Genomic DNA, 16156 nt, shown 5'->3' with positions numbered 1-16156 from the left:
CAACTCAATTGACTTTACCAGATGAGAATTTTAGACATCTAATGTGTATGCTGTGTCAATGCGATATTAGATTTATTTCTAGTAGAGAACAATTATTGTAACAGTTATTATGGATACTTTCATCGTGTTGACGGAAGTTTTAGAAAAATTTTTGAATCGGTGAAGTGTATATAGCATTTGGTGAATTGTCAAACACTTGATGAAGGGTGTAGCATTTGATGACGTATATGGCATTCGATTAAGTATGTAGCATTTTATGTAGTGCGTACCATTTGGTGAAGTATGTAGAGAAAGTTTTGCACAATTAACGTTTGTAAGTTGTTTTTTTTTTTTTTTTTTTTTTAAAGAAACGGCATCGCGCTGCAGTTTGTTACACGAAATCATAAAAATATGATGCAAACAAAAAATTGGATTGCAAAATATAATGCATCTATAATTATCATTTATTACCAAAGTGGTAATTTTTGTTACAATTTTTGCATCGTAAAGAAAAAAGTATATCACTGTTTTCCTTTCCTTCTTTTTTCTTTCTTTCTTTTCATAACGAAATACTTCTCTTTTGATCTCATATGTAATTCAAGTTCAGAAGAAAGGCTTCTGAACTTCCTCAACATTTCAAGAAAGAGTGAATGATTTTTTTTTTTTTTTTTTTTTTTTTTTTTTTCGTATTCTCATCTGTTGCTACGAATGATGATTTGGTCGTGGAAATAATATACAGAATACAAGAGGGATGGCTAAGGAAAAAATATGTGGCGGTTTGTGTGATCGTAGAACTTTGGTAAAAAATAAAGGTATGATTTACAAAACAGTGGTTAGGCCAGCAACCATTTATGGAGCAGAAACATTGTCAATAAAGAAAGTACAAGCAAAAAGATTGATTGTTACTGAAATGAGAATGCTACGCTGAATGTATGATATAACAAGAAGAGAGAGAGTGAAGAATGAGAGAGTAAGAGGAGCAACCAAGGTTGTAGAGATATCTAAGAAGATCCAAGAAAGAAGACTGCAGAGATATGAGAAGAAAAAAAGGACTATGTGGTCAGAAGAGTGATGGTAATGGAAGTGGTTAAGAAGATAGGTAGAAGAAGGCCGAAAAATAAATGGATTAACATGGTAAAGAATGACTTTAGGAAGAAAGATCTTACAAGAGCTTTATGGAGAAGACACCAAAAACGTCGACCTCACATAAGTGGGAAAAGACAGAGAGAAAGAAGAAGAAGAAGACGTAGTTCAAGTTGAGTAATATTTCCCTTACACCTTTTAGATTCTCAATAATACAAGCCAATCCACTACGGACCCCACTAAAGATTGGCTGTGAGATTGACAATAACGAGATTATGCGCACTTTGCCACTTTCATGCACCTGAATAGGCTTTCGAGGTGCAAGTTTACTTTTCGGAAATTAGATTCCTAGGGAAAAAAATACGACATAAACAGTGCTTTTCTCCCAACCTTCTATCTCTTCATATTGTTTTAAACTCTGGTAAGGGGTTCATCTCTTCATATTGTTTTAAACTCTGGTAAGGGGTTCATAAATGATAAGTTTGTATTTTCGTACCATTGGTCCAGAAACACTATCTTCATTCAAGTTCCATTATCTTGTTTTCCATTGAAGTGGCAAAAGAAAAGTAGTGTTCGAATTAGAACGTTTAAAAAGAAAAAAAAAAAAGGAGAAACAAAATGGATCCCAGTAGCATTTGACTTCAATATGAGTTAGGAAGAACATTTGTATGAAATTAAGTTATTGCGTTTTTGTCATTATACTAATAAATTGTGTAACCCTAAATCCTGTTTCTTCACGCCATTACGGATTCAGCACTTAATAAAAAGTTCCATATGGACATTCATCACCAGCTTCCAGATTAGACAGTTTGTAGAATGACAAAATTAACTAGTACTTTTCTTTAAATACATTTCTCATTACTTTTTTCTCAATTTTACATTATAATTTTTGTTTTGCGATATAAAAAATACTTTTTTTATTATTCCATGTCCACTGAAACAATAAAATACATAATACTAATATTTTCCTTCACTGCAGGAAATGTTATAAAAAAAACATAAGTTGTTAAGCAAATTCAAATTTATCTAGCAGTTTGCTAAGCAAAAGTAAAATAATAATAATAATAATAATAATAATAATAATAATAATAATAATAATAATAATAATAATAATAATAATAATAATAATAATAATAATAATAATAATAATAAAGTTAATACTAATACATATACATGGGAGCTAGAGAGTATATGTATAGAGATGTAAGTGAGTATGCACGTAAAGAATTATTTATCTGCTACTTTGTACGTACAACACATATAAGATGTCCGAGACGAAATGCCCTAATTTGAAATGTCTGTAATGTAACATGTATTCGATACATAAAGAGATCCATATAGCAATGAATACACAAAGTTTTGAAGTTTTGTTTGTGCAATCACACTATTTCTACATGAGCCCCATGAATGGCACAGAGGATGTCAACTCGATATTCAATTTCTTTCTAGGTATCCTTTGGCATCTGTGGCGTAACTGTCTCAATCCCATTCCCATCCCAGTCGCCTGACATTACTCCCTTGGATTTCTTCCTGTGGGGGTATGTTAAAGACAAGTTGTACTCTAGCAAAGTGACAACTCTTGAACAGCTTCGTGAGAGCATTAGAACTGTAATTGAGACAGTTACGCCTTATATAGTAAAGGATACATAGAAAGAAATCGATACCTTCCGTGTTACCCATGAGGCTCATGTAGAAATAATGTGATAGCACAAACAAAACTTCAAAACTTTGTGTATCCATTGCTGTATGAACCTTCTTTATGTATCGAATGTCTGTCATGTTGTATTACAGACATTTCAAATTAGAGCGTTTCGTCTCGGACATCCTGTATCATAATTTTGTGTTCTTTTTCTGATTCCTTTCTTTTCCGAATATATTGGTTTAATATTTTAGGTCGTGTTCAAGCGGTGGGTCAACCTTAATCTTATCCTTATAACTTAATCTCGACATATAAAATAGTTGAAATGAAATAAGCAACATAATATATTTCATCAGTTCTTCGATTAACTCTAGGTGTTATAATTACCCTATATAGTACCACAATAAGACCATCCTTGAGAAGACATATCTTGTCATAAAAAATCTTAATATACCATTCAACATAAAACATTACGCTGGTGTATTAAAACAATATAACAATATTTACTGCTTTCTATCCTAAACTTAGAAACATATCAAATCAGTGGAGTAGAGAAACTCATTAACGATTATCTCAGTGAAAATTTAGCATTCAGATAATTCTCGAAATTAGAAACAAACTTTAAATTATTATTAGAATTGATTCAGTAGTAATTATGATTATTAATAAGATTTCAAATAGCATTTAGTTTATCCTTCTTTAACAATTCTTGATTATTCTTTGAAAAGAGAAAATCATAATCGATTCATTACGACTAAATAACATTATCTTTGATTTTAATCGAGTACAGTTAGACATACACACAGTTACCAAGTAATGGAAACTGGATACACTCATATTATGCAACACAAACTCTTTGTGATTTAGTAATACGCATTGTCTTATACTAACAATGTGTTGGATAACATAATGAATAGTACGCGAAGTGATGCAGTACAGATTCGTGTGTGTAATGTGTCAGACGTTGGAATTACAAAACGGGAAACCTTAAAGGGCAAATTGTGCCTACACAGTTAATTGGAGCAAGTGTATGCAAGACTGTCAGTGTTAATTGTATAGACTGCAAATCTATGCATCATAATGGCAGCATACAACAAACGAGATGAGACGAATAATGAAGGGGAACCAAGCCTAGGTAAAAGGGGATAGCCAAACATCTAGTAGAAGTGTCAAAATAGTAGAGTTAAACCAAGGCAACTGACTGCAAAACTCAATCGGCCACTAGAACCATCTGTTCCTATGTCTATGACTAACAGTCCGACGAGAACTGCATAACCTCAACAATCACGATTGAATTGTTACTTCGAAGCCTATGACTACCATCGCCAACGCCGTAGTGTGAAAGGATGGTGCCGTGAACATAAATCATGCACCACCAATGATTCAAGAGAGAGTATGGTCCGGTGAATCATCTTTCTTGTTGTTCCAAAAAGCAGCCCGGGTTTACGTATGACATGCCCAAAGAGGCGTATGTTTTGGGATGCCTACTATGTTTAGTTAAATATGGTACTGGTTCTATTACGGTATTGCTTTGATTCTATTATTACTCTCAAAGGTCGAATCACTGTCAGTGATTAGATTGGCATTTTAGATGATCAGCTGCATTCTGTACTATAGATATTGTTCCCTAACAATAACACTCTTCCAAGAAGACAGTGTGTCAATTCACACTGCAAGGTTTGTTCAGGTGTTGATTGAATAATATTCGGATAAACTTCAACTCTCCTCTCGCACGCTCAATCCAAAACATCTATGACCAATTTTAGAGCAGCGAGTCTAGTGCAGATCTCCATTATTACCGGTGACACAAGTGCGTGCTGCACTCCATAAAGAATTGTCCGCTATTCCTTTGGAGTCGATCCAGGAGTTAATTGCTCAATTTTACAACGAACACAATCTGTATTATATATTAAATATGGTTCAATGCCATGTTAAACAGGTAAGTAGCATTACGTTCAGTGTTTCTATTTTCGATTTGATTTTGAGTTTAGCGTCCCGTTCTGCGGCGAGGCTATATGAGATGTGGGACCCGAACCACATAGCTCCTGCCGGGAATCGGGGTCTAAGTGTTTCCATTATTTTGATAGCTATCTATAGCTTCAATATACCCACAAAATTTTTAGTATTTAAAAATTCCTAAAACTTTTTTTTTCTTTTGCATACTACATTTTCTTTGTGTTTAAGTATTTTAGCTTTTAGAAAGAATATTAAAACAAATTGCTTCAATTATGATGAGTTCTAAATTCATTAAAAATGTTATATTATTTTTTCTTTGTTTCCAGTTTCACATCCCTCTGTACCGCAATTATGGCTATAGAAAATAAATTTAGTTTAACGTGGGGTTCAATCACAATATTCTCACTGGGCTGGAATCTGGGTTTCCGACATTAAAAGACGAGAATGCTATTTACTTAAAAAAAAAAAAAAAAAAAAAGCTTTGTATTACTTATTAATTATTTTTTTTATAATCAAATCACTAAAATATATCGATTTCTGCTTTCATGCTATACTTACAATTGGTATGACTGAAAACATTGGATGACTGAACACCACATCATCAAGATCAGCCCTTTTGCACTCATCATCATACAACCTGCTGTACATTGTTTTCTTTGCTTCATCTTCAAACTCTTTCACATTGGCAGTTCCAAACATTTTTGTCAATTCAAAATCTTTCGCACGAATTACTGCTTCCTTCACCCTATTTGTAATATATATGACTAAAATGTATATTTAACAAGAAAGAATATAGTGTGATTTTTTTATTTTTTTTTTATTATTATTATTTTTTTTTTTTTTTTTTTTTTTTTTTTGTATAATTGGAAAACCTCGATTGTAAAGTTCTATATTAGTGAAAATTACATAGAAATGTATAGAAGTAGCAAAACTTCTCATAAATATCAATTATTCATATAATGGTCTAACTTAGATATTTCTTTTTATATATATATATATATATATATATATATATATAGTGATATTAAAAATCGAGAAGCAATTTCAAAATTTAAGTAAAAAGATAGTAGAAAGTATCTTATAAGTTGAAGTTAGCGGAAGGGTAAAGCGTATGTATGCAACGAGAAAAATGGTGTATGTTTAGATTCACATGTTAATGCACAGATAAAATTTTTGGTGTGAAATTAATTCTTTAACAAATAAGAAAAGGTGTGTGCCGAAATGACACCAAAAGTTACACAACGAATCTAACGTAGGTTAGCAGATTTCTACTCCCTTGTGACGCAAGCTCAGACTAGTGTTTCAAAGTACCTCTGAATCAGGGTGTCATTTCATTTCCCAGTAGTGTCATTTCAGGTTTTGCCGGGGACGGAGATTGGAGATTGCCCACTGACATAAGAATTTCACGTTTTTATTAGTATTTTAGTAAACAATTTATTAAATATAAGTGTAGTTGGCTGGCAAGAATCCGAGTAAACTGCGTGTGCGTTCTTCGTCATACAGTGTAATGATAAGTAGGTTTCATATTTATATTCCTCTCTCTCTCTCTCTCTCTCTCTCTCTTTCTTTCTTTCTGTCTGTCTGTCTTTCTTGACGTTTCCTTATCATGTCTTTCAATTTTTCTCTTCTCTCTCTCTCACTTACATACACACTTTATGTGCGTGCTCCAGAGCTAAAAATCGGTATAGTTTTGATAGCCTGGTGACTAACCGTATCGAACCTAACTGGAAAATCTAATTAACTGGGAAATTCGGCGTCGTGTTTTTCGTGTTCTGGAGATAACATCTCCAGTCGTGGTCACCTCTGAAAGAAATACGGTTTAAACGCAGGATTTTTTTTTTTTTTTTTTTTTTTTTTTTTTTTTTTTTTTGTCCTCCGCATTACCGAGTCTCAATCGAATCACCGAGTCACTACGGGTGGAATGCTCGACCCAGTGGTGGTCCATAAGCTAACCCACATCTCTCGACTGACGCGATGACCCGTTTCAGCTCTAGCGTGTTCATTCTATCTGTGCGAATTACAACGTTATATACGCAATAGATGAAATCGAGAGTGGATGTTCGGAACAGATAAATCTACAGAGATGACTAGAAAATGGCTCTCTTTCTGCTTATTTCAAAAGATGATTTTATTTATATTAGTTTGACAGAAAATTCGTTTCTGTCCTACAATGCAATGTGTTTTATCCACGTTTTAAATGTGAAACATGCAAGTTGTGCTACATCTATAAGGAACATCCAATTTTCCTTTTGAACATTTCTAACTTTTCAATATGATACAGTTTTGACTTTTAATATAGACTGTTTCTGGTAGAAATTTAGCAGCAAAATAGCACTCATTCATTTTTTCTTCCTTTTCTTTTCTTAATCAGTTTGCATTAGCAGTCTGGAATGGAAGGTATGGCCTACGCTACCTACTGGTTTTATTAGAATGTATTTCGTATCAGAACATTCAATAAACACTAATGAATTTGCAACCAAACCACACAGGAACAAAGCATGTGTGCTAAACTTTTGACATTATCCTAGATGTGCCTCGGAGCTCTACAGTTCCACTGGAAATAGAATATTTAATTTGACTACCAAGTTTGCTGTTCATTTTGAAAGTGACTTAATGAATTTTTCAAGCATCCTCTATATATTCGAATAGTCCTGAAAAAATGAAAAAAAAAAAAAAAATCACACGTTACTTCTATATTACCGTTCTATCTCTGGGAACGAAACTTTATAATCTTAAATTCTTTTCTTACTACGTTTAAATTTCATATTTTTTTTTACTCCCTTTTCTTTTTCTTCTTCTCTCTCCTTCTCTCTCTCTCTTTGTCTCACGTCTACTTCTGTCTAACAGATATCCATTGGTTTCAATTTTTCATTGTGTGTGTGTCTAAGTTTCTCCCTACATCAATTTGTGAATCTTGTTTCGTCTCGGTTTTATTCTTTCATTTTATCGATACTAATACATGTATATTTTGAAATTACAATTGCGCTCATGTTGTTTGCTGATTTCAGTGTGGAAGAGAGGAAAGGAGGTCTATTTACCGGACATGATTATGGGATAAGGTGTATATTGGGTGGCCTAGCCGCACGGTGTTGGCTGTCGCATTTTTTTATGAGGAGTGTACAAATACAACAGAAAAGTGGAATTTACATAGCTATATAAGTCTGGAAGCTAAAGTCTTAATGTGCTTAAAAAACACAAACACTTAGAAAGAAAATTTCCTCCAACATTATGATATTTCTTTAACTATGAATATATAATGCGAAGAATGAACTTGGTAAATTTATCTCAATAATATGAAATAACAATTTCCTGTATCGAGTTTTATTCGCACCTGCGGCCGATAGTGCTTCTGAATAGAAGGTACAAATATAACTAAGTACTATTTATATAAAATGTGGATTAAATCTCAGAAATCGGAATACAGAGGAAATAACCACTGGAAACGCGGTTAGTAACAAGGTTAGATTATAAAACAGGAAAGAACGCTAAATTTTTCAGAAAATTAAAAAAACACCAAAAAATTACAAGCGTTTCAATTTGCTGCTGTATAAGAGAAAAATAATACGTTCTTGTTATTAAAAATAGCAATTGAGAATTAATTTGTTTCGAGATTGTAAGAAAAGTATAGATAATCAATTGTAATATAAGTTTTAATAGAGTAAGCATAATTTAAAAATTATAGATACAAAAAACTGTATTTAACATCCCAATACTTGAACGAAGTTGAATAAAATATGGAAAAATAGATATATATACAATATATCGAATAAATTATCAGATACATATATACATACATACATACACACACACAAGGTCAAAGATAAAATATAAATATAATACAAACGATTGTGTGGGCCTAAAAGAGAATATAGATTACGGTAAAGGATAAGATGAATAATTTGTATTTCCATATTACAAAATGTAATCTAATTTCATAAGTTTCTATGTGTGTATATCAAACATGAAAAAAATATGAATACTGTTACAGAACTTACTTCCTCTGATTATGAATATCCTCTTCTAGAGTAGCATACTTCTTCCAAGTGAAGTTGGCCAAATGCTCAGTATTGTTAAAAATGACTACTTTAAGTTCTCTTTCAAGTCCTATATAAGTATCCTCAAATTTCATGAAAGAATGTGAAATACCAACGTCTATATTTTCAGCTGAAGCTCGAACACTAACAAATATTCTTTCGCCTATAGAAAAAGTAGTTGCAATTTCTCTTCAAAATTATTCAAAACACTCCAAATCTACAACTTAGTTACTACTCTACTTTCTCGACGATACAATAAGATTTCAAATCCATGTATGAATATTTAGATTTATCTTTATTACTCGTTATAAATATTCAAGTAGTTAAGGGAATAATTGATAGGTTAACGCCTCAAATATCTGTCCAAGGCACAGAAAACGAATATGTTAGGCATCGAAACACTGGAGAACCATTTAGCTACTCGAAATTTAGAATTTTTACACTAGGATAGTCTTCTGAATTATTAAAATATTGATCACATTTTAAAATGACTGAAGAAACGCATCTTTTTATCTATCTCCTTGCAGCTAGTGGAAGAAGAGAGACGGCGGGTTGATAGATGGAGCCTTTCACACTGTGCTGGTTTTCCATGCACTACACGATGAAATAGAAGGAAAGGCTTACCACTCACTGGGGAAGACTGACTCGTGTTTCAAAAGCGAGGCGATTCCGCAGTGTGTTTTCTATGCATTCTTTGCAACGCTCATATACAAATTATTATGAAGGAAATAATAAAATGTATTATTAATAGACTTTACAATTTCGAGATTGAATAACACTTGATGTATGTAAACAGAACTTTTTTTGTTTTTTACTTGCAAGTATTTACGGAACGAATGAATATCCTTGAACTACATTGTAAACTGATTTAACATTAGCGAGCATGCGAAGCCACACACAAATATGTAAATGTTTCACTTGTAATTCAAATAAATAATTATAAAATATGTAAAAAATAGAGAATAGTCAATTGTCTAGTCATGTAGGACATTAAAATATTTAGTTTGCTTTTATGGTTGAACCCATGTCTTCCTGATCATAATTTCGTAATTTTTAAAGTATTTTTGTACCTTGGTTACAAAATAAAATGCGTTTATTTCAAAGCATCATTGCCATAAAATAGGTCTTATGTGTAGCTACTGTGCAGCATTGTCTTATTATGGTAAAATATCATAAGAATACTCTCAGTAATTAGGGACAGTTCCGTTGAAATATTTTCCTACAGAGCAAAAAACCACAAATAAAAAAAAATAATATTTGGTCTAGGAATTAATTCGTGCGGGTGGACAAGAGATGGCGCAACGAACGGAGCGTCCCACAGTTCCGTGTATCCACACATGTGTTGCAAACCCCTGTCATCGCGTATCGTTCGTAGTATAGGGCAGTGGATTAAAGCGTCAACAACACCAGTTTGTAGTTAAGTGAACATGGCGCAATTTGTGCCTGATAAAGTGTTCTTGCGGGGTGTCCTGCTGCATTACTTTAACATGCAGAAAAGTGCGACTGAAAGTCATCGTATTTTGGTGGAAGTGTATGGTGACCATGCTCTAGCTGAGCGAACGTGTCAGAAGTGGTTTGCACGGTTTAGAAGTGGTGATTTCGGCTTGGCAGACCAAGAGCGAGCTGGACAGCCAAAAAAATTTCAAGACGAAGAATTGACAGCATTGCTCGAGCAGGATTCGTGTCAAACGCAGGAACAACTTGCAGCAGCATTAGGCGTTGATCAAACAACAGTCTCCAAACGCTTGAAAGCCATGGGAATGATTCAAAAGATGTCACATTGGGTTCCACATGAATTGAAAGACAGAGACGTTGAAAGACGAAAAACCATTTGCGAATTGCTGCTTCAACGACAGACCAGAAAGGGGTTTCTGCATCGAATTATTACGGGTGATGAGAAGTGGATCCATTACGAGAACCCTAAACGAAAAAAGGCCTGGGGGAAACCAGGTGAACCAGGTCCATCACAACCAAAACGAGATATTCACTGTGCAAAGGTGATGCTGTGCATATGGTGGGATATGAAAGGTGTGGTGTACTATGAGCTGCTGCAACCGGGTGAAACTATGAATGGAGAACGTTATCGACGACAATTAATGCGTTTGAAGCAAGCTCTGGCCAGAACACGACCAGAATGGGAGAACAGACATGATAAACTTATTGTTCAACATGATAACGCTCGCCCACATGTCGCAAAACCGGTCAAAACCTATTTAGAAAATGTCGGATGGGAAGTTTTACCCCACCCGCCGTATTCACCAGACGTTGCTCCTTCGGACTACTACTTGTTCGATTGCATGAACAACGATTTGATTGGACAGCGGTTTACTTCTTCAGAAGATATCGAAACATGGGTCTCTGACTGGATCGCTTCCAAGGATGAGGACTTCTTTCGCCACGGAATCCGTACATTGCCTGACAGATGGGCGAAAGTGGTGGCTAGCGATGGACAATATTTTTCTTAAGGTATTTATGTATTTTGTGTTTGTACTACAGCTTCAATGTGTGCGTACCAACCGCACGAATTAATCCCTAGACCAAATACAAAAGAACTTTCGCGGAACGTAGGAGATAAAGCTTGTACAATACTAAATTTGACTGTCCCCTGTTGAAGAAGATTAGAAGTATCTAAAGAAACGACCCGCAAATCATGTATATGAATATTGTATGAAAGCAATAATGTCAATTAAATGACCACTAAAGTTATGATTCGTGCGGATGACTGCGGCAAGCAGAATGCGATGTTGCTTGGGAGCAACAGTGCCCAATAAAGGGTTAAACAACTGGTTGAGGTATATTTTGGAAACTGCCTTCCGAAATTCCAGAAAGACCTCAGATTTTCTAAGTAAGATGATTTATGTAAACAAGCACTAAGTTAAAATACATACGGACAATCTCTAAGAAATATCTTTTTCCGTAAATAATTCTAAAAGTTTTTTAATTACTCCATATTAGCATTATTATATGAGTTTGGTTTGATGATTGATTTCAAACTCTCTAACAACCTAACGAAGAAAAAGAACTCATTATTATAATAATTTAATTTCATATTATGTATGTGCATCCTTTTCTGCAGTAAGAAATTGATTTAACTATTATCAATCGTAATGTTTTTTTAACAGGTTTTTGAAGTTACTTAGGCTTTGCTAATTACACTAATATTTTATTCTTGTGCGTTAAATAATAACCAACGCCCTAGGCACCATGTAATACCACTTCTCGTGGGATCGGCAAACTCAAGCAGTGCTCTAGATCTGCTCAGAGCAAGGATGGGTGGCCATTTGTCTTCACCAGATGGTGTTGGAATTGCAAGGTTCATCAAGCGCCGTGAGTATAATTGGGGAGTTACATGAAAAGGAGTATTGCACTCCGGTCTAGAAAGTCAGCATTAACTGCGAGGGGAGCTGTTTGTTGCCTTGACCATTCATCACCCGAAAGGCATTACTGCTAGAATCCGGTTGATAGACCCTGGCTACCTAAAGGCTTTGTGCTAGGAGTTGAGTTCTATTTTTTAAGTTTAATATTAAATAATACTATGTTTACAGCCCATTAGCGGATCCGGAAGGGGCATCCGGATCGAGTGGATCGCGTCCTGGACGATTAATAAGGAGTTTTACATCAAATCATAATGTCTATAAGAAGATAGCCTTTTGAGAGTCGGTCACCCCCACCACCCTTACCGTGGATCCACTAGTGGTATAACTTACCTGAATCATATTGAATAACAAGATGCGTTTTGTATTCTCCAACAGCAGATCCTTCAAACGTTAAAGCAACTTGCATAGTAGATTGTGCTTCAAGAACTCCTTTCTCAGGAGATACTGAAAATGGTCTGTAAGTGAAAGGAAGTTACAGTACTTCAATAATATTATACGTAAACTGTAAATATGAAATTTAAATCGAAAAAATATATCCCTGAAACATATAGACAAATGATCAACAAAAACTTGCTCTAAATGGTAGATAGATCTCGCAATTGGGAGACACATTTAAACGCTGAGTTGACGACACTGATGAAGTTGAGTAAATGTAGGAGCTGCCCTAGCGGTAAGGTGAAGTGGCTGCAGCAATACAAAATCTCGCCAAATGTGAAGTGAGATCTGTCATACGATTTCTAAACACCAAATAGTACAGTACAATGCAGTGGAAATCCATAGGGAATTGTTTGTCATTTACGGACCAAGCAATGAGTGAAGGGTCTTCAGACTCTGGTGCAGGCAATGGTGCAGAGTGTTTCGGGAAGGGCCTTCAAATGTTCATAATGATGAGCGTAGCAGAAGGCCTAATGTTCAGGCGAGCAATATGGTGGAACGCGTTAAAGAGAGAGTGCAATCCAATCGCTGGTTCACAATAACTGAACTCGTCAAAGAGTTCCCAGAATAGACAGAGTTTCCAGTCCACGAAAACAGTGCATCGAATTATGACTGACGCTCTGGGTTATCACAAACCCTGTGCAAAGTGGATGCCAAAAATGCTGACAGACACTCACAAAGAGGAAAGAATAACAGCTGCATGTGATTTTTTGGGCCACTGAGGGAAGGATGGGATTCTCTCTTTTCTCACATAGTGACGGGGATGAAACCTGGACATCGGGGATGAAACCACTGGAGAGTCGAAGCAGCAATCAATGCAATACCAGCACTCTGGTTCTCCTAAAGCGAAGAAATTCAAACATCATCAGTTCACAAAATCGCAGCAATTGTGTTTTGAGACTTTCTTGTGGAATTCTTGGAACCAGAAAGAACAATTACAGCATATGTATATTGCCAAACACTGAATAATCTGTGACGTCCATCCAGAATCAGTGGAAAGGAATGCTACGCTCTGGAATTCTTCTGATTCATGATAATGCCCGTCCAAACACAGCTAGTCGTAGTGTTAAGACAACTAAATTATTTCGATGGGAACAATTCAATCATCCTACTTACATCCCCGACCTTGCAGTCAGCGATTTCATCATTTTCTTCACCTGAAAAAGTGGCTTTCATCAAAGCGTTTCAGCGACATTGAAGTGCTCAAGACATCAGTTTTGGACTGGCTGCTCTCTCAGGCGACAGATTTTTACACAGAAGGTATATGGAATAGGGTGGAGCGTTTTGCACTTTTAATGGAAATTCGATGATGGCTAGTGCGGAAAAGGCGCCATTAGTGGCACCGACCTTACTGTTTTTTAAAATTTTTTTGGACAACTCCTTACCCTGCCCCAACGGACTTAGTTTTTTAAGTGTTTGGTTAGGCAACAGGCACAACACCAATGACAGAAAATCTACTTGTGGTCATCTTTAGAGTTACCTGATGGCTATAATACAATTATTTTATTAAAAGAAACTTGTAACAATGCCAGTAAATACTTTTAAAATGTTTATGAGTTAAAGCAGGGGTGCCCACAAGGGGGGCTATGACGCCAACTGCGTCATTGAAATATTTGGGGGGTTAAAAATCTATATAAATATGTTTGAGGGGGTGTAAAAATTAATCGAAAATATTCTTTCCTGGAGGAACACCTATGGATAGACAATTGCGGGGGGGTGCGTCATGGACATAAGGGGGGTGGGCATCACTGGTTAAAGTACAACTATATTAGCTCAGTTGTTGGAATTAATATCCAGATTTTGTTTGGAATGCCACGTTAACGATGATTATAGGCATAGCTCTTGATATAACACGATTTGTTTTTGGCAACTCTTCGCTTGTTATGTACACCGTCAGCAAATGCCATCTAGCGGCAGGCTACACAACTTCGTCGTTGCTTACTTTAGCCACACTCTTCGAGCGTCGTCGCAACGTCCGGCTCCGTCCAGAAGATTCTCGCACCTCCCGCTCGCTTCGTTGGCTCTAGAACCTACGCCGACGTTTCTAGAATATTCTCGATCGAAGTTCGGCGGTGGTATAAATATTGCGTACTTTGACCAACCAATCCAACAGGCCAGTTCATTGCAGCTTAAGAGGGAGAAGGAGTGCGCCACAGCGGCCGGAATATTGATGTTCAATTTAACATGGGATCTCAACCATTTTTAAGGTAAATCATGGTTTCATTTCGTTCTTTCGCAAAAATGTCTCAATAGCTCACTCAATATGATGCATCTCATTTTAAAGGTGCAATTTGAACGCTGTGCGTGATATTTTCTTCTTATAAATACAGATAATTATAATCCAAATTCCCATAAGAAAATGATCAAAATTAGAGGGAAAAGTCTTCTGTTTTTTTGCAGTAAGGAAAAGAGCTAAAAGCTTCGGACTTTTTTGAGAATGGAGTACTATCTTTGTATTTGTGCGCTACTGTACTATTTTTTCGCTGTTTCCAAAGACATTCATTACACAATCGATGAGAAATTATATCCTTCATTATTGAATCTACAGAAATCAGAAATTAGATTTTTTCGTGTTCACGTACTTGGCCGTCTAACTGCTAGATGGCACTATAGTCATTCCTCATCCCACTTTCCTTCTCAGCGGGAGCCAGTCCTTTTGAAAACCTACTTTGAACTTCTTAACAGGGGCGGGAGGAAGGAAGTCGTTGTGAAGAATGGGAACTTCAAACACGAGGGATGGTAAAATTTATGACCTCTTTAGTTGATGGTTTCTGTTTCAGAAGTACAGTGTATTTGTAGATGGTTTCTATGAGAAGAAGTAATTTGTGTTTGTAGCGATAAAGTCAACCTTTCGACAGAGATTTGTGAAGGAGAAGCCGAACCAAAGTCTTCGTTTACCTATTCCAAGAAAGAAATGAAAACTTCCTGCAGGCTTGAGAATATACATACAAGAGAAAAGATAAAATACATTATTATAATCTTATTATAATACTCGAGTAGATTAGTCCCCGAAATATTCTTTGTTTACCTGTCAAAAAATCAAGAGTAATATAAAGCTCTTTCATCAGCTTCCATCGTACAACATACTAAACACAAACATTATATATATATATATATATATATATATATATATATATATATATGTAGTGGCGGATCCAAGATATGATCAAGGGAGGAGCTAAACCATAGTTTGTCCCTTTATCCAGAGTAAACAGGATTGAAGCCCATTTTATCCAGTGTATACCTGAACGTCAAGGGGGGAGGGCTATAGCCTCTATAGGTACCCTTGGATCCGCGCCTGTATGTGTATACTGTTTACAGTGCAGGATTTACGTATAAGCTAAACAAGCTGTAGCTTAGGGCCCTGCTCTCTTGGGGCCCAAAAATCTAAAGAAAAACTGGATATACATTTCTAAAATATAAGAAAATTAAAAAATAAAATAAAATGTATATATACGTAGCAACAATGCTTCCTGCTGTGTAGCCTACGTTCATGTAATTAATGGGGCTTCTTCTGCTAGTCTGCTTCCTAAATTATCTCTAGTTTGTTCATTTCTGTATGTAGGGTGCCTATGTTCATCTGGACACATAAAGGACCCCATTACCTTAAACAGCTTGGGGCTCCACTAAACCTAAATCCGACTCTAACTATC

At 35.5% G+C, this 16156-nt stretch overlaps 1 protein-coding gene across 1 annotated transcript in view; it reads right to left on the bottom strand.

The window, feature by feature from the left end:
* The window catches only part of LOC145685560 (hydrocephalus-inducing protein homolog), a 130170-nt gene that overhangs the window by 75612 nt on the left and 38402 nt on the right, over positions 1-16156 (bottom strand). Inside the window, exons 6-8 of the mRNA XM_081757973.1 lie at positions 12399-12523; positions 8653-8854; positions 5216-5402 (exon numbers count right to left, since the gene is read on the bottom strand). Coding sequence (XP_081614099.1) covers positions 5216-5402; positions 8653-8854; positions 12399-12523 — 514 coding nt within the window. The remainder of the gene's footprint in view (positions 1-5215; positions 5403-8652; positions 8855-12398; positions 12524-16156) is intronic.

This window comes from Thermobia domestica, chromosome 1 (genome assembly GCF_964235325.1).
Source record: "Thermobia domestica chromosome 1, izTheDome1.hap1.1, whole genome shotgun sequence".
In the NCBI taxonomy this organism is placed as follows: domain Eukaryota; kingdom Metazoa; phylum Arthropoda; class Insecta; order Zygentoma; family Lepismatidae; genus Thermobia; species Thermobia domestica.
This window is presented reverse-complemented; position numbering and strand designations above follow the sequence as displayed.